The following is a 22,500-nucleotide window of genomic DNA, read 5'->3' on the forward strand; positions in this document are numbered from 1 at the left end:
AAACCTGACTCAGTTACACCAGCTCTGTCAGGAGGAATGGGCCAAAATTCACCTAACTTATTGTGGGAAGCTTGTGGAAGGCTACCTTAAACGTTTGACGCAAGTTAAACAATTTAAAGGCAATGCTACCAAATACTAATTGAGTGTATGTAAACTTCTGACCCACTGGGAATGTGATGAAAGAAATAAAAGCTGAAATAAATAATTCTCTCTACTATCATTCTGACATTTCACATTCTTAAAATAAAGTGGTGATCCTAACTGACCTAAGACATGGAATTCTTACTAGGATTAAATGTCAGGAATTGTGAAAAACTGAGCTTAAATGTATTTGGCTAAGGTGTATGTTAACTTCCGACTTCAACTATATACAATTCACAAGTGATAGGCTAATTTTGCCACCCATCAGACTATTCTTGATATAATATTGTCTTTACATATACTAAATAATATATTTGTGACATTTTTATTTATTTAGAATGGACGATTATCATGCACTTGTATGGAAACAGGGGCAGCGGGACAAAATATATGTCAACTATGCATTTAAATAGTGAATGGAGGATGCTTTTCCCCGTGGTTTATTTTCATGCCAGTCAGATAGGCTATACTCCTGTTGTAAAGAGAAGCAATGTGCTTAATATTAGGAAAGTTGAGATATAAATATAGTTGTTATGCAGGTGAGTGAGGACCCAAAAGCGACTTAACAGAAACTGAGTTTATTCAAGTCCAAACAGAAAATAACAAATCCTGAATCCTTAACAGGAAATGTCCAAACGGGGATAACAGGAATCCTCTAGTTTGTAGAGGGGAATAACAGGATAAGCGGCCACAGACTGCAGGTCCCTTCGGGTAGGCGCGGGTCGTAGCTGACAGAGACACCTGCTCACACGCAGCATCTGATGATAGGCAAAACACGACAGGACGGAACAAGTACACAGCGAACAACAAACAAGGATCCGACAAGGACAGAAGCAGAAACAGAGAGAAAATAGAGACTTAATCAGAGGGCAAAATAGGGGACAGGTGTGAAAGAGTAAACGAGGTCGTTAGGAGAATGAGGAACAGCTGGGAGCAGGAACGGAACGATAGAGAGAGAGAGGGATAGAGAGAGGAAAAGAAACCTAATAAGACCAGCAGGGGGAAACGAATAGAAGAGAAAGCACAGGGACAAGACATGACAATATATGACAATACATGACAGTACCCCCCCACTCACCGAGCGCCTCCTGGCGCACTCGAGGAGGAACCCTGGCGGCAACGGAGGAAATCATTGATCAACGAACGGTCCAGCACGTCCCGAGATAGAACCCAACTCCTCTCCTCAGGACCGTAACGGGAAACGATGAAGAGGGAATCTAGTGCAATTACTATTATAAAAATGAGACACGGGTAGAGAACTGTAAGAGTTAGAGCAATCAGGACCAAACAGGCCAGGAGAGTAACAACTATGGACAAACTCAGACACAGCAAGGCTAAGACCAGGAACAGGAGAGAGGTGGTGGCTGTGGACAGACTGAGACACAGCAAGTGCAGGAGCAGGACCAGGAGAGATGCGGTGGCTGGGGACAGACTGAGACACAGCAAGGACAGGAAAGATGCGGTGGCAGGGGACAGACTGAGACACAGCAAGGGCAGGAGAGATGCGGTGGCTGGGGACAGACTGAGACCCAGCAAGGCCAGGAGCAGAAGCAGGAAGACAGTTACCGGACTTAGTCTGCGCGCAGTCCGAACAAGCAGCCACGAAACGGCGCGTGTCACGCTCCTGAGTAGGCCACCAAAAACGCTGGCGAATAGAAGCAAGCGTACCCCGAACGCCGGGGTGGCCAGCTAACTTGGCAGAGTGAGCCCACTGAAGAATGGCCAGACGAGTAGAAACGGGATCGAAAAGAAGGTTCCTAGGACAAGCGCGCGGTGACGGAGTGTGAGTGAGTGCTTGATTTACCTGTCTCTCAATTCCCCAGACATTCAACCCGACAACACGCCCCTCAGGGAGAATCCCCTCGGGGTCGGTAGAGGCTACAGAAGAACTGAAGAGACGGGATAAAGCATCAGGCTTGGTGTTCTTAGTGCCCGGACGATAAGAAATAACGAACTCGAAATGAGCGAAATACAGCGCCCAACGAGCCTGACGCGCATTAAGTCGTTTGGCAGAACGGATGTACTCAAGGTTCTTATGGTCAGTCCAAACGACAAAAGGAACGGTCGCCCCCTCCAACCACTGTCGCCATTCGCCTAGGGCTAAGCGGATGGCGAGCAGTTCGCGGTTAGCCACATCATAGTTACGTTCCGACGGCGACAGGCAATGAGAAAAATACGCGCAAGGGTGGACCTTATCGTCAGTATGGGAGCGCTGGGACAGAATGGCTCCCACGCCCACCTCTGACGCGTCTACCTCGACAATGAACTGTTTAGTGACGTCAGGTGTAACAAGGATAGGAGCGGATGTTAAACGCTTCTTGAGGAGATCAAAAGCTCCCTGGGCGGAAACGGACCACTTAAAGCACGTCTTGACAGAAGTAAGGGCTGTGAGAGGAGCTGCCACTCGACTGAAGTTACGAAAGAAACGCCAATAGAAATTCGCGAAACCGAGAAAGCGCTGCAGTTCGACACGTGACTTAGGAACGGGCCAATCGCTGACAGCATGGACCCTAGCGGGATCCATCTGAATGCCTTCAGCGGAAATAACAGAACCGAGAAAAGTGACGGAGGAGACATGAAAAGCGCACTTCTCAGCCTTCACATAAAGACAATTCTCTAAAAGGCGCTGGAGGACAGGTCGAACGTGCTGAACATGATTCTGGAGTGACGGTGAAAAAATCAGGATCTCGTCAAGGTAAACAAAAACAAAGATGTTCAGCATGTCACTCAGTACATCATTAACTAATGCCTGAAAGACAGCTGGAGCATTAGCGAGACCGAACGGCGGAACCCGGTATTCAAAATGCCCTAACGGAGTGTTAAACACCGTTTTCCACTCGTCCCCCTCCCTGATGCGCACGAGATGGTAAGCGTTACGAAGATCCAACTTAGTAAAGAACCTGGCTCCCTGCAGAATCTCGAAAACTGAAGACATAAGGGGAAGCGGATAACGATTCTTAACCGTTATGTCATTCAGCCCTCGATAATCCACGCAGGGACGCAGAGGGCCGTCCTCTTCCTTAGCAAAAAAGAACCCCGCTTCGGCGGGCGAGGAGGAAGGAACCACGGTACCGGTGTCGAGAGCTACAGACAAATAATCTTCGAGAGCCTTACGTTCGGTAGCAGACAGAGAGTCTAGTCTACCCCGTGGGGGAGTAGTACCCGGAAGGAGATCAATACAACAATCATACGACCGGTGAGGAGGAAGGGAGGTGGCTCTGGACCGACTGAAGACCGTGCGCAGATCATGATATTCCTCCGGCACTCCTGTCAAATCACCAGGCTCCTCCTGTGAAGAGGGGGCAGAAGAAACAGGAGGAATAGCAGACATTAAACATTTCACATGACAAGAAACGTTCCAGGAAAGGATAGAATTACTAGACCAATCAATAGAAGGATTATGACACACTAGCCAGGGATGACCCAAAACAACAGGTGTAAAAGGTGAACGAAAAATCAAAAAGAAATGGTCTCACTATGGTTACCAGATACTGTGAGGGTTAAAGGTAGTGTTTCACATAATATACTGGGGAGAGGACTACCATCCAAGGCGAACATGGCCGTGGGCTCCCCTAACTGTCTGAGAGGAATGTCATGTTCCCGAGCCCAGGCTTCGTCCATAAAACAGCCCTCCGCCCCAGAGTCTATTAATGCACTGCAGGAAGCTGCCGAACCGGTCCAGCGTAGATGGACCGACAAGGTAGTACAGGAACTTGACGGAGAGGACAGAGTAGTAGCGCTTACCAGTAGCCCTCCGCTTACTGATGAGCTCTGGCCTTTAACTGGACATGAAATGACAAAATGACCAGCGGAACCGCAATAGAGACAGAGGCGGTTGGTGATTCTCCGTACCCTCTCCTTAGTCGAGATGCGAATACCCCCCAGCTGCATGGGCTCAACACCTGAGCCAGTGGGGGAAGATGGTAGTGTCGGGGAGAGGGGGGACACAGTTAACGCGAGCTCTCTTCCATGAGCTCGGTGACGAAGATCTACCCGTCGTTCTATGCGAATAGCGAGTTCAATCAAAGAATCCACGCTGGATGGAACCTCCCGGGAGAGAATCTCATCCTTAACCTTATCGTGGAGTCCCTCCAGAAAACGAGCGAGCAACGCCGGCTCGTTCCAGTTACTGGAGTCAGCAAGAGTGCAAAACTCTATAGAGTAATCCGTTATGGATCGATTACCTTAACATAGGGAAGACAGGGACCAGGAAGCTTCTTTCCCAAAAACAGAACGATCAAAAACCCGTATCATCTCCTCCTTAAAGTTCTGATACAGGTTAGTACACTCAGCCCTTGCCTCCCAGATAGCCGTGCCCCACTCCCGAGCCCGTCCAGTAAGGAGAGATATGACGTAGGCGATACGAGCAATACCCCTGGAGTACGTGTGGGGCTGGAGAGAGAACACTATATCACACTGGGTAAGGAACGAGCGACATTCAGTGGGCTCCCCAGAGAAACACGGTGGGTCATTAATTCTGGGCTCCGGAGACCCGGAAGCCCAGGAGGTAACCGGTGGATCGAGGCGGAGATTGTGAATCTCCTCCGAGAGGCCGGAGACTTGGGCGGCCAGGGTCTCAACGGCATGTCGAGCAGCAGACAATTCCTGTTCGTGTCTGCCTAGCATCACTCCCTGGAACTCGACAGCAGAGTAGAGAGAATCCGTAGTCGCTGGGTCCATTCTTGTTCGGATCCTTCTGTTATGCAGGTGAGTGAGGACCCAAAAGCGACTTAACAGAAACTGAGTTTATTCAAGTCCAAACAGAAAATAACAAATCCTGAATCCTTAACAGGAAATGTCCAAACGGGGATAACAGGAATCCTCTAGTTTGTAGAGGGGAATAACAGGATAAGCGGCCACAGACTGCAGGTCCCTTCGGGTAGGCGCGGGTCGTAGCTGACAGAGACACCTGCTCACACGCAGCATCTGATGATAGGCAAAACACGACAGGACGGAACAAGTACACAGCGAACAGCAAACAAGGATCCGACAAGGACAGAAGCAGAAACAGAGAGAAAATAGAGACTTAATCAGAGGGCAAAATAGGGGACAGGTGTGAAAGAGTAAACGAGGTCGTTAGGAGAATGAGGAACAGCTGGGAGCAGGAACGGAACGATAGAGAGAGAGAGGGATAGAGAGAGGAAAAGAAACCTAATAAGACCAGCAGGGGGAAACGAATAGAAGAGAAAGCACAGGGACAAGACATGACAATATATGACAATACATGACAATAGTAGGCCTAGCCTATAGAAAGCTGATGGGACCCTCCTCTTTTTAATAGAAGCCATCCCTCTGTTTTCTCACACAATTGCATAGCCTATAGAAATGTTGTGCAACATGACCTCTCATGAAGTGTTTGATTAGATTTTCGAATACTTTTGCATTGATGTCAGAGTGATTAGAAGGACAATAAAGTGCTGAGTACCAGGCAGTTAGCAAGTTTGGTAAGCTACTAACGACCAGCAGCAACATCAGAGCTTGGAGAAGCCTAATTACCCTGACTAAACAGTCTTGTGCAATTTGACTGCCATCATGACTCGTGACCGCCGGTGTGGCGGTAATACGGTCACCGTAACAGCCCTAAGAGGGGTTCAGTCTGGCTTTAGAATGGGGCACAGCACTACAACTGCAGCTAAAGAAGTTGCAAATTGCATCATAAATGCACTTGATAAAATGCAGCATTGTGCTGCTCTGTTTGTTGATATATCAAAGGCATTTGATTTAGTTGAGCATGAATTGTTGCTAGCTAGATTCAGTAACATTGGTCTCAGTGAAGGGGCAGTAAATTGGTTTAGGAACTATCTTTCTGGTAGAACACAATATGTATGTACTGACAATCACAAGTCTATCTTTCTTGAGATTAATATGTGCCCCAGGATTCCAGTCTACAATCCATGCTTCATCTAGATATGTTAGTGCCACTGAATGAATTTACATTTTTTTATGGGAGACTCTGTTACAGAGGAGTGTAAATGCTTATTTTAAATCTGGATCATGTTGTTGTATTGTATTCTATTGTTGTATGTTTTAATTCTGTAATGTATTGATTGTTGCTGCCTTCTTGGCCAAGTCTCCCTTGAAAAGGAGTCTCTGGGTCTGAATGGGCTTTTCCTGGTTAAATAAAGGTTAAATAAAAAATGTATGTTTACCTCCCAGTGTGGTGTGTATTTAACCCTCCCTCCCTCAAACTACTTCTTCCCATCCCTCTCACCCTCACTCTCTGCTCCCCCTCCCTCCCTCTCCCCATCCCTCTCACCCTCACTCTCTGCTCCCCCTCCCTCCCTCTCCCCATCACTCTCACCCTCACTCTCTGCTCCCCCTCCCTCCCTCTCCCCATCCCTCTCACCCTCACTCACTGCTCCCCCTCCCTCCCTCTCCCCATCCCTCTCTCCCTCGCTCCCTGCTCCCCCTCTCTCCCTCTCCCCATCCCTGTCTCCCTCGCTCCCTGCTCCCCCTCCCTCCCTCTCCCCATCTCTCTCTCCCTCACTCTCTGCTCCCCCTCCCTCCCTCTCCCCATCCCTCTGTCCCTCGTTCTCCCCTCTGCTCCAACTCGCTCCCTCCCTCCCTCCTCCCCTCCCTCTCTCCCTTCCTCTCCCCTCTGCTCTCCCTCACTCTTTCCCTCCCTCCCTCCCTCCTCCAACTCCCTCCACTCCCTCTCTAGGTAAAGGAGAGCAGTCGTACCCAGACCTCCTGGCCCTGCTGATAGCAGTAATAGTGACAGTGATCGTGGCCCTGGGGGTGAAGAACTCAGTAGGGTTTAATAATGTGTTGAATGTGATCAACCTGATGGTGTGGGTCTTCATGATGGTGGCCGGACTCTTCTTCGTCAACGGACACAACTGGGACGATGGAAGGTTCTTACCCTTCGGGTGGTCAGGGGTGAGACACACAAACAGACGTGTATACATATGCACACCCTAGTACACACATACATTGGCAGGCATGCAGATATGCAATGAATTGTGATATTCAACTCATTAGTCAACTTCTCCTAGTTTACTAGCTGGGTTTAGTAGCACCATTGCTAACTAGCAGCTAACTCGAGCTCAACTGTTGGTGGAATCATAATGCGACAAGTGATTGTGTTTTAACACAGCCTTTAACCACTGTCTCTCTTGTGTGTGTTTATACCAGGTGATGCAGGGAGCGGCAACATGTTTCTATGCCTTCATAGGGTTTGACATCATCGCTACAACAGGAGAGGAAGCCAAGAGCCCCAACACCTCTATACCCTATGCTATTACTGTTTCCCTCATCACCTGCCTTACTGCATACGTCTCTGTGAGTACACACACACACACACACACACGCACGCACGCGCACACACACACACACACACGCACGCACGCACGCACATGTGCACACACACACACACACACACACACACACACACACACACACACACACACACACACACACACACACACACACACACACACACACACACACACACACACACACACACACACACACACACACACACACACACACACACACACACACACGCGCACACACACACACATACACACACGCATACACGCAGACATACACACATGGACACACACACATGGACACACACAAACACACACATATACGTCCATGCCCTATTCGGTGCAAATTATATCATTTGCTCTCAAGAGTTTGTCAGAATGTAGGATTTCTGGTTGGTTGGACTCTCTCTATGTATGTCTGTGGTTTAGGATATAAACTCTATTCTTTATGGTTTCAGATATAGACTGTCTATATACTCTATGGTATCACATATAGACTCTCTCTATGTATGTCTGTGGTTTAGGATATAGACTTTATCTATATTCTCTATGGTTTCAGATATAGACTGTATATATACTCTATGGTTTAAGATATAGACTCTATCTATATACTCTATGGTTTCAGATATATACTGTCTATATACTCTATGGTTTCACATATAGACTGTCTATATACTCTATGGTTTCAGATATAGACTGTCTCTATACTCTATGGTTTCAGATATAGACTGTCTATATACTCTATAGTTTCAGATATAGACTGTCTCTATACTCTATGGTTTCAGATATAGACTTTATCTATATGCTCTATAGTTTAAGATATAGACTCTATCTATATACTCTAATGTTTCAGATACAGACATGTTCTATATCTCTGGTTTAGGTTAGGTTGTTAATCTGTCAGTAATAGATGGCATTTTTATTTCTGTCTCTCTCTTCCTCCATAATCTCTGCATCCTAATCTCTCTCTGATCTCTGATCTGTGACATATGGTCAGTTTACGTAGATCACAGAGGCGCAACCCTACACACACACACACACACACACACACACACACACACACACACACACACACACACACACACACACACACACACACACACACACACACACACACACACACACACACACACACACACACACACACACACACACACACACACACCTGCACACTTGAGTTTATCTTCATAACCCTCTCTCTCTCTCTCTGTCTCTCTCTGTCTCTATGTCTCTCTCTGTCTCTGTCTCTCTCTCTCTGTCTCTCTCTGTCTCTCTGTCTATGTATCTGTCTCTCTCTGTCTATGTCTATGTATCTCTCTCTCTCTCTGTCTCTCTCTCTCTGTCTCTATGTCTCTCTCTGTCTCTGTCTCTCTCTCTCTGTCTCTCTCTGTCTATGTCTCTGTCTCTGTCTCTCTCTGTCTCTGTCTGTCTCTCTCTGTCTCTGTCTATCTCTGTCTGTGTCTCTCTCTCTCTCTCTGTCTCTCTGTCTCTGTCTCTGTCTCTCTCTGTCTCTGTCTCTGTCTCTCTCTGTCTCTCTCTGTCTCTGTCTCTCTCTCTCTCTGTCTCTGTCTCTCTCTGTCTCTCTCTCTCTCTGTCTCTCTGTCTCTCTGTCTCTGTCTCTCTCTGTCTCTGTCTCTGTCTCTCTCCGTCTCTGTCTCTCTCTCTCTCTCTGTCTCTGTCTCTCTCTGTCTCTCTCTCTCTCTGTCTCTCTGTCTCTGTCTCTGTCTCTCTCTGTCTCTGTCTCTGTCTCTGTCTCTCTCTGTCTCTCTCTGTCTCTGTCTCTCTCTGTCTCTGTCTCTCTCTCTCTCTGTCTCTGTCTCTCTCTGTCTCTCTCTCTCTCTGTCTCTGTCTCTCTCTGTCTCTCTCTCTCTCTGTCTATCTCTAGGTATCAGTGATTCTGACTCTGATGGTTCCCTATACAGAGATCGATGCAGACGCTCCTCTGATGGAGATGTTTGCTGTACATGGCTGTTATTTTGCTAAGTACATAGTAGCAGTAGGCTCTGTAGCTGGCCTGTCTGTCAGTCTCCTGGGCTCTCTGTTCCCCATGCCACGAGTCATCTACGCTATGGCTGGAGACGGACTGCTGTTCAGGTGACAACACACACATGGACACACACTCACACACACACACGGACATGATCATACACAAACACACAAGCACACGCACACTGTATTAATAACGTTCACATTGTGTGTGTGTGTGTGTGTGTGTGTGTGTGTGTGTGTGTGTGTGTGTGTGTGTGTGTGTGTGTGTGTGTGTGTGTGTGTGTGTGTGTGTGTGTGTGTGTGTGTGTGTGTGTGTGTGTGTGTGTGTGTGTGTGTGTGTCTAGGTTCCTGGCCCATGTGTCTCCCTACACTGAGACTCCAGCAGTGGCATGTGTTGTGTCTGGCTGTCTGGCTGCTCTCCTCTCTCTCCTCGTCTCCCTACGAGATCTCATAGAGATGATGTCCATAGGAACACTACTGGCTTACACACTGGTGAGTTACACACACACACACACACACACACACACACACACACACACACACACACACACACACACACACACACACACACACACACACACACACACACACACACACACACACACACACACACACACACACACACACACTCACACTCACACACACACAAACTCTCTCAAACTCTCACCTCTTCCAGGTTAGTGTGTGTGTGTTGTTGCTACGCTACCAGCCAGAATCAGACATCCACGGCTTTGTGAACTTCCTGTCTGAGGAGCAGTCCAATAAGAAGAAGGAGGGCGTGTTAGCTGAGTGTGAGAAGGAAGTGTGCTCTCCAATCAGTGAAGTAGATGACTACGGAGGACCTCAAACTAACACCTGTGGAGCTAAGAATCTCCCCTCGCTAGGTGCACACACACACACATCCAATCCTACTACCCTGATACCATATTACCCTAACATTGTAAATTGTAATATTGTAACATTGTAATATTGTAACATTGTAATATTGTAACATTGTAATATTGTAATCCAGGCGACAACGAGATGCTGATTGGTAAACCAGATAAAACCACTTACACTGCCAGCCACCCGAACTACGGCACCGTCGACATGGGCTCCGGCATCGAATCAGAAGAGTCAGAGGGCGGGATGTCGTGGAGGTTGAAGAAGCTGATTGGTCCGCGGTACTACACAATGAGGATCCGATTGGGCCTGCCTGGAAAGATGGACCGGCCCACTCCGGCAACAGGAAAGACAGTTACTGTCTGTGTCCTCCTCCTCTTCCTCGTAGTCTTCATCTTCAACTCCTTCATCATCTTCGGTAAGGAGACATCTCTGTTGAACACTCAGTACTATTGAAACTATACTCCTATTGATACACCATTCGTTTCTGTATTATATCCATTTCTTATAAGATTCAAACCCACATTTCTCAAATGACTTACACTAAACAACATACATCTAAAACTACACAAACCAAACTAACTGCGAACTGCTAAATCATTTCATTCTATCGTATATTATCCCATTGAAATAATGAAGTTTCTGCATGGCGAACGTTTCCTTCTCTAGCTATTTCCCTCCTGTATCTTCTCTTCTCCAGGAGCGGCCAGCATCGGTGATGGCAGCTGGTGGGCTCTTCTCCTGCTGATCTTCCTGGTCATCTTCATGGCCCTCCTCATCGTCATCATCCTGCAGCAGCCAGAGAACCCGAAGCGACTGCCCTACATGGCTCCGGCTGTTCCCTGGGTTCCTGCTGCTGCCATGCTGGTCAACAGCTACCTGATGTTAAAACTGTCTGCCATCACCTGGATACGCTTCGCTGTCTGGTGTTTCCTAGGTGCGTTACTGGAGAGACGAGTGGATGGATAGATGGATGAATGGATGGATGGATGGATGAAAGTATATACCACATACTCTAACATTGTGTGAGTGTGTATGTGCACGTGCCTGTGTTTGTGTGTGTGTGTGTGAGTGTGTGTGTGTGTGTGTGTGTGTGTGTGTGTGTGTGTGTGTGTGTGTGTGTGTGTGTGTGTGTGTGTGTGTGTGTGTGTGTGTGTGTGTGTGTGTGTGTGTGTGTGTGTGTGTGTGTGTGTGTGTGTGTGTGTGTGTGTGTGTGTGTGTGTGTGTGCGTCTCACCCTGCGGTTTGGTGTGTGTCTCCCCTTCAGGTATCCTGATCTACTTTGGTTATGGGATGTGGAACAGTACTTTGGAGATCAGGTCCAGGGAGCAGGAGGTCCATGCGTCTACATACCAGCGCTACGATGGTCACCATGCCGGGGTGGACGACGGCTTCTCAGGCTTCAGCGTTGACGACGACCTCTACCCCCCTAGCAACAACGACCCCTGGGCCGCACCACATGGTGTCGACGGGTCAGGGCTGGTACCCCCCACGGCTGATGATGATGATTGGACGGTTCCGAAGGGAGGAGCTAAGAGAGCGCTGGCGGAGGAGGACCCAGTAGATTTCTGAGAAGAAAGGAATGATGGACGGATGGACGGATGTTTCCGAGAGGATTGATAGATGTTACTGTTGTTAACAACTGAATGTACTGCCTACTGCCGGCTGCCTGCCTGCCGGGTGTGTGTGTGTATGTGTGTCTGTGTGTGTGTGTGTGTCTGTGTGAATGTTTGTGTGGGTCGCTTGTTACTTATTTAAAAACATAATTTTTTCATTGAATTACAAAGGAAGTATGATCCTATGGAGGAAAGCTGTAGACTACCAATCAGAAACAGTGGGCGGAGTCTTTGGGTTGATTTGGTGATGGGCATACAGTGAAGGTATTTTCCTCTCACTATAGACAGTCCAGAGTGATGACAGACTGGGAGCGACGAGTCAGCATTTCCTGGTTCGCCACACTCACAGGAAGTTGTCAGAGCGCTGATCCGAGGTCATTTCCTGTCACTGGTGCAGGTGTCTCTGCTGCTTCTCTCATCTCACAGAGAGGAAACTAGCTACACACACACACACAGACACACTTAGACACACACCCGCCTCTCCAGTCTCTATCTGGGAAGGAGGGGGGCTGATGGGGTTTTGTTTCACATTGTAATTGGACTGCTTGCAATAGTGCCTTCATCTGTGTGTGCATGCGTGTGTGTGTTATTCTTTTGGGTGTGTGTGTGCATGCGTGCGTGCGTGTGTACGCTTTTACACCTTGTATCTATGTCCCCTTCAGGGTCTTACCAGTGGAGTGTGTTTGTGACTTATTTTGCTCCATCCCACTCTCTATGAATCCCCCCCCATCCCACTCCCCCACAAGCCCCTGTTGCTGCGTTACTAGAGCTCAGAATGGAAAGGTTCTAAATGACAGATTTGTTCTAAACAGAGTTATGGACGCCACCCTGCTCTGCTCTGCCTACAGGCTAAAGCTCGAAATGAATGTTACTATATTAGAAAGAAGACGAGATGAGAATTGCTCTCACATCAGACAAATATCTCTGAGTGTTTAGTCACATAGAACCCTCTCATTCTATGGTCTCCGCCCCCTTGGGGAAGCCTTACTTGTCAAATGCACTAAACTAAAGATGCCACGCGACCCCTCCTACTCTCCACGACCCCTAACTGCTGACCTCTATCCCTAACCACACTACCCAGGGTTCTCTCTGCTCTTCAGGGGTGGCTCGCTTGTGTTGTCCAGTGAAACACACACACACACAAACACACACACACGCACTCACGCACGCACGCACGCACGCACACACACACACACACACACACACACACACACACACACACACACACACACACACACACACACACACACACACACACACACACACACACACACACACACACACACACACACACAGTTCAGCTGAACCCAAAACCAGAAAGGGGCTTCAGTAGGTACTCTGTGCTCCATAGTTGTACTGTAAATATTATGTCTCTGTGTGTGTGAGCGTGTGCACGCGCGTATGTGTGTGTGTGTGTGTGCGTGCGTGTGTGTGTGTGTTCCATACCTGTGGCTATGTAACGTGGCTGGCTGGTGAATGTGATAGCATGCTAATGTGTATAGCATGGATGTAGATGTTGTATTTGCATGTGGTGACCGACGGCTAAGAGACATTATAGAACTAACACCCTACTCCAAGCTGACCCCTGACCCCTGATAAGGGAAACTATAGGGTGAAGGGGACTGGTCGATCTGGAACTGGGGTATGATATGTAGCAAATTTAGTAGGTGGTGGTTCTTTGGTTTCATCTCCACCCCTCACAACCACTAACTCCACCCCTCACAACCACTAACTCCACCCCTCACAACCACTAACTCCACCCCCTGTGTTTACAAAGCAAGCCAAAGTCCACAACAAAACAACCATGAGAATCCAGTAGACCATAGACCTTTACAATAGATTGAAGTCACTCACTGTATATTCGAGGGTACACCGTAACCCTGTACGTTCTGCTTATATATCACTACAACAGGGTTTGTTTAGGTCAAACTGAATTATGAATGTCAACTATTCATTAAGGATCCACCTGGAACCAAATATAAAAAGACCCAAATAATGCCATTTTTCTATTGATGCAGTGAATTAAGGGTTAACTACATATTTAATCATGTTTAGAAGACATTTTTAAGCAGAATTCAAGTTTTAACTGAAACCACTTGGTAGAGTAAATACATACAGTTACATTCACTAGCTAGAGTAAATACATACAGTTACATTCACTAGCTAGAGTAAATACATACAGTTACATTCACTAGCTAGAGTAAATACATACAGTTACATTCACTAGCTAGAGTAAATACAGTTACAGTTACATTCACTAGCTAGAGTAAATACATACAGTTACATTCACTAGCTAGAGTAAATACATACAGTTACATTCACTAGCTAGAGTAAATACATACAGTTACATTCACTAGCTAGAGTAAATACATACAGTTACATTCACTAGCTAGAGTAAATACATACAGTTACATTCACTAGCTAGAGTAAATAAATACAGTTACATTCACTAGCTAGAGTAAATACATACAGTTACATTCACTAGCTAGAGTAAATACATACAGTTACATTCACTAGCTAGAGTAAATACATACAGTTACATTCACTAGCTAGAGTAAATAAATACAGTTACATTCACTAGCTAGAGTAAATACATACATTTACATTCACTAGCTAGAGTAAATAAATACAGTTACATTCACTAGCTAGAGTAAATACATACAGTTACATTCACTAGCTAGAGTAAATACATACAGTTACATTCACTAGCTAGAGTAAATACATACAGTTACATTCACTAGCTAGAGTAAATACATACAGTTACATTCACTAGCTAGAGTAAATACATACAGTTACATTCACTAGCTAGAGTAAATACATACAGTTACATTCACTAGCTAGAGTAAATAAATACAGTTACATTCACTAGCTAGAGTAAAAAAATACAGTTACATTCACTAGCTAGAGTAAATAAATACAGTTACATTCACTAGCTAGAGTAAATACATACAGTTACATTCACTAGCTAGAGTAAATACATACAGTTACATTCACTAGCTAGAGTAAATACATACAGTTACATTCACTAGCTAGAGTAAATAAATACAGTTACATTCACTAGCTAGAGTAAATAAATACAGTTACATTCACTAGCTAGAGTAAATAAATACAGTTACATTCACTAGCTAGAGTAAATACATACAGTTACATTCACTAGCTAGAGTAAATACATACATTTACATTCACTAGCTAGAGTAAATACATACAGTTACATTCACTAGCTAGAGTAAATACATACAGTTACATTCACTAGCTAGAGTAAATACATACAGTTACATTCACTAGCTAGAGTAAATACATACAGTTACATTCACTAGCTAGAGTAAATACATACAGTTACATTCACTAGCTAGAGTAAATACATACAGTTACATTCACTAGCTAGAGTAAATAAATACAGTTACATTCACTAGCTAGAGTAAATACATACAGTTACATTCACTAGCTAGAGTAAATACATACAGTTACATTCACTAGCTAGAGTAAATACATACAGTTACATTCACTAGCTAGAGTATATACATACAGTTACATTCACTAGCTAGAGTAAATACATACAGTTACATTCACTAGCTAGAGTAAATACATACAGTTACATTCACTAGCTAGAGTAAATACATACAGTTACATTCACTAGCTAGAGTAAATACATACAGTTACATTCAACAGCATTGACACAAAAACATGAGGAAAAACGATCAAACAAAAATAGGATTATTTTTCTACTGCTGGGTCACGCCCACAACTATCCCTAACCACACTACCCAGGTCCTCCAATGGTGGGCCTCCACAGTAAGTGGGTGAGGTTTATCCACTTTCACTTCTTGTATTTCACCCAATCAGAGCTCAGCTTGGGAGGAAACGGTAAAAGCTTATATTTTTAAACTACTTCTATCTCTAGTCGGTTAAGGTTATGTTAAAAAAATAAGTATTTTCTTTTAACGATCTTATAACATTTATTACAGTCTAAAGTAGGCAAATTAGAAGGTTATACAAACATTAAAAAACAATAAACACTATTTTATTACAACACTAAAGAAAAAGTTGCCACTGTTGCTTTTAAAGTCTGAGGTGCTGTTTGATTTGTTCATTTTGTCTCGGGAGAAGGTGTGCCATGTCTCTGTCCACTTCCTGGTATTCAATCATAATGCATTCCGGTTTGAACCGCACAGAACGTCAACAATCTTCCTAACAGCTTCCTAAAGCCCATTTAGGGACGGGTGATATAAATTAACACCAGCTATCCACATTGGTTAAATTGCTGGTTTATTCAATCGGTCAATGAAATGCACTGCGATTGAATTACTGCCTCCATCTCTCTCCTGCTGTGGCTGGCTGTCTTTGTGGGATGTTGAGACTGGCTTCTGTTTGCTGACTAGATATTTCTTTTTCTTCTGTATATTTTTGCTATCTGAAGTTGTAAAATGTTCTGATGTATTTGGGGTTTTCTGTTATTGTTTTTGACTTCATCTGAAATGACACCCTATCAGGACTCTGGCCAAAAGTAGTGCACTATAAAGGGAATAGGGTGCCATTTTGAATGCAGGCCCCATGTGTGTTTCTGCTCCTGAGTGCAACTTGTTTAAGCTGAGTTGTCGATATCGCCTCCATGCAACAATTAAACATGATTTATTGCAAATATGAACCGGACTGGCTCTGTTTTTGTCACAGAAACACACACACACACACACACACACACACACACACACACACACACACACACACACACACACACACACACACACACACACACACACACACACACACACACACACACACACACACTGCTACACAGAGGAGGATATAATAGGACAGTGTGTATCAGTGTATTGCAGGGAACAGAGCCTTCTGTGCTGAGCTAACCAGGACAAGGTCAGAGTCACACCACTGATAACACACTATAACAATGCCCTAGGTGAACACACACACACACACACAAATACACACGTCTGTGTCCTGGTTAAAGAACAGACAGTTCACGAGGCCAGATGTGCTTCCGGGAACACAGACTAGGATTACTGATTACATCAGTAGATCAGTGCTACACTTCCTGTGTTTTTGGGTCAGATTGAACCAGAGCACCAGTGATAATACCTCTGATGTCAGTGTTTATTTTGCTACAGTTAGGGAAACACGGATGGAGACGGGGAGAGAGTAGGTGATTCCTGTGTGTGTGTGTGTGTGTGTGTGTGTGTGTGTGTGTGTGTGTGTGTGTGTGTGTGTGTGTGTGTGTGTGTGTGTGTGTGTGTGTGTGTGTGTGTGTGTGTGTGTGTGTGTGTGTGTGTGTGTGTGTGTGTGTGTGTGTGTGTGTGTGTGTGTGTGTGTGTGTGTGTGTGTGTGTAGGGTTGCGCCTCTGAGGCAGTTAGCTAGTCATTTAACTTGACATGAAAAAAATTGGGACATTGTCATTATTATTATTAGTATTAACCAAACAACAGTTTTATTTATACACATGATTTATACATATTAACCAAGATGAACACAACACGACCCAGAAACGTTTCTGTGTTTAAACAAAGATGTATTGCTAGAACAACAGAGAGGGAGTGTTACTCTGGTGTATAGACCACATATGAACAAGCACATCTGAAATGACACCCCAGCGTGCTGCGTTACTACTGGCCAGCGACACATACTATGTAGTGTTTACCCCCATCTGCCTTTGTAGTGCACTATATAGGGTAGGGTGTCATTAGAGATGCGGAGGTCTAGACGTGAAAAAGGGAGGGACCATGTTGCCAGAGATATGAAACCTGGAGACATAGAAACAGTACACATCCTCTGCGACAGATGTGGATCAAACAGGAAATGAATCATGTTATCTTAACAATTTTAGTTGTAGTTCTCTTTGTCAAAACATCATTTGTTCATTACGGCCACTCAAGCCCTCTAAGGGCTCGATTCAATCCGTAGCACTAAAGGTCTGCGCTACAGCGCGTTAGAAATGTGAAGGTAATGTTCCTGCGTTAGCAGAGACTGCATTCACGGTCAACGCTGCATACAGTATAAATGGATTAGCTGAGAACGTCACGAAAGACGATGTGCGCGCTTCCATGGGGAAGAAGTAAGCGTGTTTTTGTGATTCTGGATGGCCAGATTGTTAGGCCAACCCTATCACTAACCGGTCCATCAGGCTGAAGAAACTGACTTGTTTAAGAGAAGGGCTATATTGCAATTTCATTGATTTGTCATTGTATAATGAAACTATATAATAATACATTTCCTTACCACAGTACTGTTGGAACACAGGTAGGTACCCACATAATGACCCATGTATAATCAACAATAAGAAACATTCCAGACTTGATATTTATCAAAAAACTACAAATCAAGACAGTCTTTATTAAAAAAGGTACACTATATTTTCTATAAAATGCACTGACAGGTGCACAGTACTTTCCATCCACAGTTATCCTTCACAGTACAACAAAGAACCCTAATCCTAACCTTAGCCTTCATTGTAGAACAAATAACCCTAACCTTAGCCTTCATTATAAAACAAAGAACCCTAAACTTAGCCTTCATTGTAAAACAAAGAACCCTAACCTAACCTTAGCCTTCATTATAAAATAAAGAACCCTAACCCTAGCCTTCATTGTAAAATAAAGAACCCTAAACCTAGCCTTCATTATAAAATAAAGAACCCTAACCCTGGCCTTCATTATAAAATAAAGAACCCTAACCCTAGCCTTCATTGTAAAATAAAGAACCCTAAACCTAGCCTTCATTATAAAATAAAGAACCCTAACCCTAGCCTTCATTGTAAAATAAAGAACCCTAAACCTAGCCTTCATTATAAAATAAAGAACCCTAACCCTAGCCTTCATTGTAAAATAAAGAACCCTAACCCTAGCCTTCATTGTAAAATAAAGAACCCTAAACCTAGCCTTCATTATAAAATAAAGAACCCTAACCCTAGCCTTCATTATAAAATAAAGAACCCTAACCCTAGCCTTCATTGTAAAATAAAGAACCCTAACCCTAGCCTTCATTATAAAATAAAGAACCCTAAACCTAGCCATTGTAAAATAAAGAACCCTAACCTTAGTCTTCATTGTCAAATAAAGAACCCTAACCTTAGTCTTCATTGTCAAATAAAGAACCCTAACCTTAGCCTTCATTGTAAAACAAAGAACCCTAAACTTAGCCTTCATTGTAAAATAAAGAACCCTAACCTTAGCCTTCATTGTAAAACAAAGAACCCTAACCTTAGCCTTCATTGTAAAACAAAGAACCCTAAACTTAGCCTTCATTGTAAAATAAAGAACCCTAACCTTAGCCTTCATTGTAAAACAAAGAACCCTAACCTTAGCCTTCATTGTAAAACAAAGAACCCTAAACTTAGCCTTCATTGTAAAATAAAGAACCCTAACCTTAGCCTTCATTGTAAAACAAAGAACCCTAACCCTAGCCTTCATTGTAAAACAAAGAACCCTAACCCTAGCCTTCATTGTAAAACAAAGAACCCTAACCTTAGCCTTCATTGTAAAACAAAGAACCCTAACCTTAGCCTTCATTGTAAAATAAAGAACCCTAACCTTAGCCTTCATTGTAAAACAAAGAACCCTAACCTTAGCCTTCATTGTAAAACAAAGAACCCTAACCTTAGCCTTCATTGTAAAATAAAGAACCCTAACCTTAGCCTTCATTGTAAAACAAAGAACCCTAACCCTAGCCTTCATTGTATAACAAAGAGATGAAAATAAGTCCTTCGTCAGAGCAGGCTTGTCCCGATCAGGACCCCTTGGTTTCTCTTCAGGCACCAGGTTAGACGTCGCTCTGCGTTACACAACACTGGTGTGTGTCTATGTGTGTGTGCGTGTGTGTGTGTGCATGTATGTACTTCATGTGGGTCTAAACATGGGCACTCTTGGCGTGGTTAGTGGAGGGTGGAACAGGGTTGCCAGGCCCCTGTCCTTTGGAGTAGTAGAACCTGTCGTTGTCATGGTGATTGTAGTGTTGGGACGGTTCAGTAGAACAGCAGGTGATCATGGCCCCTCCCAGGAGACAGAAGGCCGTGCCCACCCAGCCAGCGTACAGGCTGAACCCAAACGACATGAGTCCCTGGTCCTGGTGGGCTCCGATAGGAAACCATACTGTGGACACCCCCCCACACAGAGCTGTACAGGAAGGAGAGAGAAAGATTTAGATTAACGGACACATTTAATACACATAGAAGGTTCTACTTTTCTTGTCCTTTTTAACTCTGCTTTGTTGGTTAGGGGCTCGTGAAGTCAGATTTTCACGGTAATTTCACGGAAGTCAGAATTTCACGCCGCATGTGACAAATACATTTTGATTTTGATTTGATTATAAACACGCATGTATACTAAACAAAAATATATAAGCAACATGCAGCCATTTTATTACTCAGTTACAGTTCACATAAGGAAATCAGTCAATTTAAATAAATAAATTCGACCTTAATCTATGGATTTCACATGACTGGGCAGGGGCGCAGCCATGGGTGGGCCTGGGAGGGCATAGGCCCACCCACTTGGGAGCCAGGGGCAGCCAATCAAAATGAGTTTTTCCACTCAAAAGGGCTTTATTACAAACGGAAATACTCCTCAGTTTTATCAGCTGTCCGGGAGGCTGGTCTCAGACGATCCCACGGGAGAAGAAGACGGATGTGGAGGCCGGTTGGATGTACTGACAAATTTTATAAAGCAACGTTGGAGGCGGCTTATATGGTAGAGACATGAACATTCAATTCTCTGGCAACAGTGGTGGACATTCCTGCAGTCAGCGGGCCAATTGCTGCTCCCTCACAACTTGAGACATCTGTGGCATTGTTATGTGTGACAAAGCGGCACATTTTAGAGTGGCCTTTTATTGTCCCCAGCACAAGGTGCAGCTCTGTAATGAGCATGCTGTTTAATCAGCTTCTTGACATGCCACACCTGTCAGCTGGACGGATTATCTTGGCAAAGGAGAAATGCTCACTAACAGGGATGTAAACAGATTTGTGTACAAAATATTAGAGAACTAAGCTTTTTGTACGTTTGAGCATTTCTGGGATATTTTATTTCAGCTCGTGAAACATGGGACCAACACAGGTAAATATTGTACTTATAGTAGTATATATACACACACACACACACACACACACACACACACACACACACACACACACACACACACACACACACACACACACACACACACACACACACACACACACACACACACACACACACACACACACACACACACACACACACACACACACGTACGCTGGACATCATGTGGAACAGGGTGTTGGAAAACTGGAGAGTGAAAAGCAGATCAAACACATTTTATATTGTGTCAAACAACAAATGGTAAAATATTTTCCAGCAGGAGGGAACAGGGTGTGGACGAGGTGGGAGGGGAGGAATGGTGGTCTGGGGGATGGGTTGAACTCTGGGGGAATTGCGTATGTGCATGTGTGGGTGTGTGTCTGTGGGAGTTAGGGGAGAGATGGATGGCTGGCACGGGTTAAAGGGAGGGCTGGGAGGGGTGAGAGGGAGGGAGGATGGGGGGTTAAGGGTCAAGGTTAGACCAGGGGCAGCGGCTGGAACTGGGGTTGATATAAGTATGACCATATGTTGTAATGTGTGTGCAAACATCTGTCTCTGTGCTCAAGTGTCTGTTTGTCTGTACGTGTGTGTGTGTGTGTGTGTGTGTGTGTGTGTGTGTGTGTGTGTGTGTGTGTGTGTGTGTGTGTGTGTGTGTGTGTGTGTGTGTGTGTGTGTGTGTGTGTGTGTGTGTGTGTGTGTGTGTGTGTGTGTGTGTGTGTGTGTGTGTGTGTGTGTGTGTGTGTGTGTGTGTGTGTCTGTTCTGTCTGTCTGTCTGTCTGTCTGTCTGTCTGTCTGTCTGTCTGTCTGTCTGTCTGTCTGTCTGCGTGTGTGTGTGTTTGTGTGTGTGTGTGTGTCCAGACTTACCCACTAGCAGTATGAGAACTCCCCCAAGTAGGGATCGTTTGTTCTTGGCTGACTGAGGCTCATCACCCAGAGAGATGCAGGGCGTGGCTGTTAGGACCATCCCCACTGCAGGCAGCCCCAGGAGGGATCCAGTTATCATCAACGCCCTCGACGTCTGGATGTATGCTGTACACAGACACACAGAGACAGAGAGATAAACGGTATGGCCTGAAATGTGCCATAGTAATCTTGGTTGATTCCAATAGGAAAGATATCCAGGCCTTGAGTTTGAGACTAGCTGTTGTAGACCATCGGTTTAGGCTTGGGACAAACAACACTCTTTAGCTGTGAAATATTCCCGATATATCATAACCTCTTGGTCAGAGTCCACAGCCACAGAGACGCAGCAGTCTGCACAGCCCTGTTATTTCTTATTTATTAACCTCAATATAGTAGTATCATCTATCTATAGTAGAGTAGAGTATAGTGGTGTATAGTAGAGTGTAGTATAATATACTATACTATAGTGGAGTATATTAGAGTATAGTGTATTGGAGTATAGTATAGTGGAGTATAGTAGATGTTAGTAATATTTAGTAGAGTATAGTATAATAGAGTATTGTATATTGAGGTATATTAGGGTATAGTATAATGTAGTATACTATAGTGTAGTATTGTAGAGTGTGGCATTTTATAG

The 22,500-nt window shown here is 44.8% G+C and overlaps 2 protein-coding genes across 4 annotated transcripts in view; one reads left to right on the forward strand and one right to left on the reverse strand.

Annotated features, from left to right (window-relative positions):
* Nucleotides 1-14,117, forward strand: part of LOC124010418 (probable cationic amino acid transporter) — a 23,208-nt gene extending 9,091 nt beyond the window's left edge. For all 3 annotated transcript variants that reach the window (XM_046322828.1, XM_046322829.1, XM_046322827.1), the window contains 8 exons: nucleotides 6,803-7,020; nucleotides 7,276-7,422; nucleotides 9,298-9,506; nucleotides 9,746-9,893; nucleotides 10,078-10,285; nucleotides 10,414-10,701; nucleotides 10,984-11,220; nucleotides 11,550-14,117. In XM_046322828.1, coding sequence (XP_046178784.1) covers nucleotides 6,803-7,020; nucleotides 7,276-7,422; nucleotides 9,298-9,506; nucleotides 9,746-9,893; nucleotides 10,078-10,285; nucleotides 10,414-10,701; nucleotides 10,984-11,220; nucleotides 11,550-11,854 — 1,760 coding nt within the window. In that variant the 3' untranslated portion in view covers nucleotides 11,855-14,117. The remainder of the gene's footprint in view (nucleotides 1-6,802; nucleotides 7,021-7,275; nucleotides 7,423-9,297; nucleotides 9,507-9,745; nucleotides 9,894-10,077; nucleotides 10,286-10,413; nucleotides 10,702-10,983; nucleotides 11,221-11,549) is intronic.
* Nucleotides 14,118-19,454: 5,337 nt separating this feature from the next.
* LOC124011390 (claudin-11-like) overlaps nucleotides 19,455-22,500 on the reverse strand; it is a 4,051-nt gene continuing 1,005 nt past the window's right edge. The window contains exons 2-3 of the mRNA XM_046324712.1: nucleotides 21,825-21,989; nucleotides 19,455-20,018 (exon numbers count right to left, since the gene is read on the reverse strand). Of these exons, the coding sequence (XP_046180668.1) occupies nucleotides 19,753-20,018; nucleotides 21,825-21,989 (431 nt within the window). The 3' untranslated portion in view covers nucleotides 19,455-19,752. The remainder of the gene's footprint in view (nucleotides 20,019-21,824; nucleotides 21,990-22,500) is intronic.

Source organism: Oncorhynchus gorbuscha, linkage group LG23 (genome assembly GCF_021184085.1).
Source record: "Oncorhynchus gorbuscha isolate QuinsamMale2020 ecotype Even-year linkage group LG23, OgorEven_v1.0, whole genome shotgun sequence".
Taxonomy (NCBI): domain Eukaryota; kingdom Metazoa; phylum Chordata; class Actinopteri; order Salmoniformes; family Salmonidae; genus Oncorhynchus; species Oncorhynchus gorbuscha.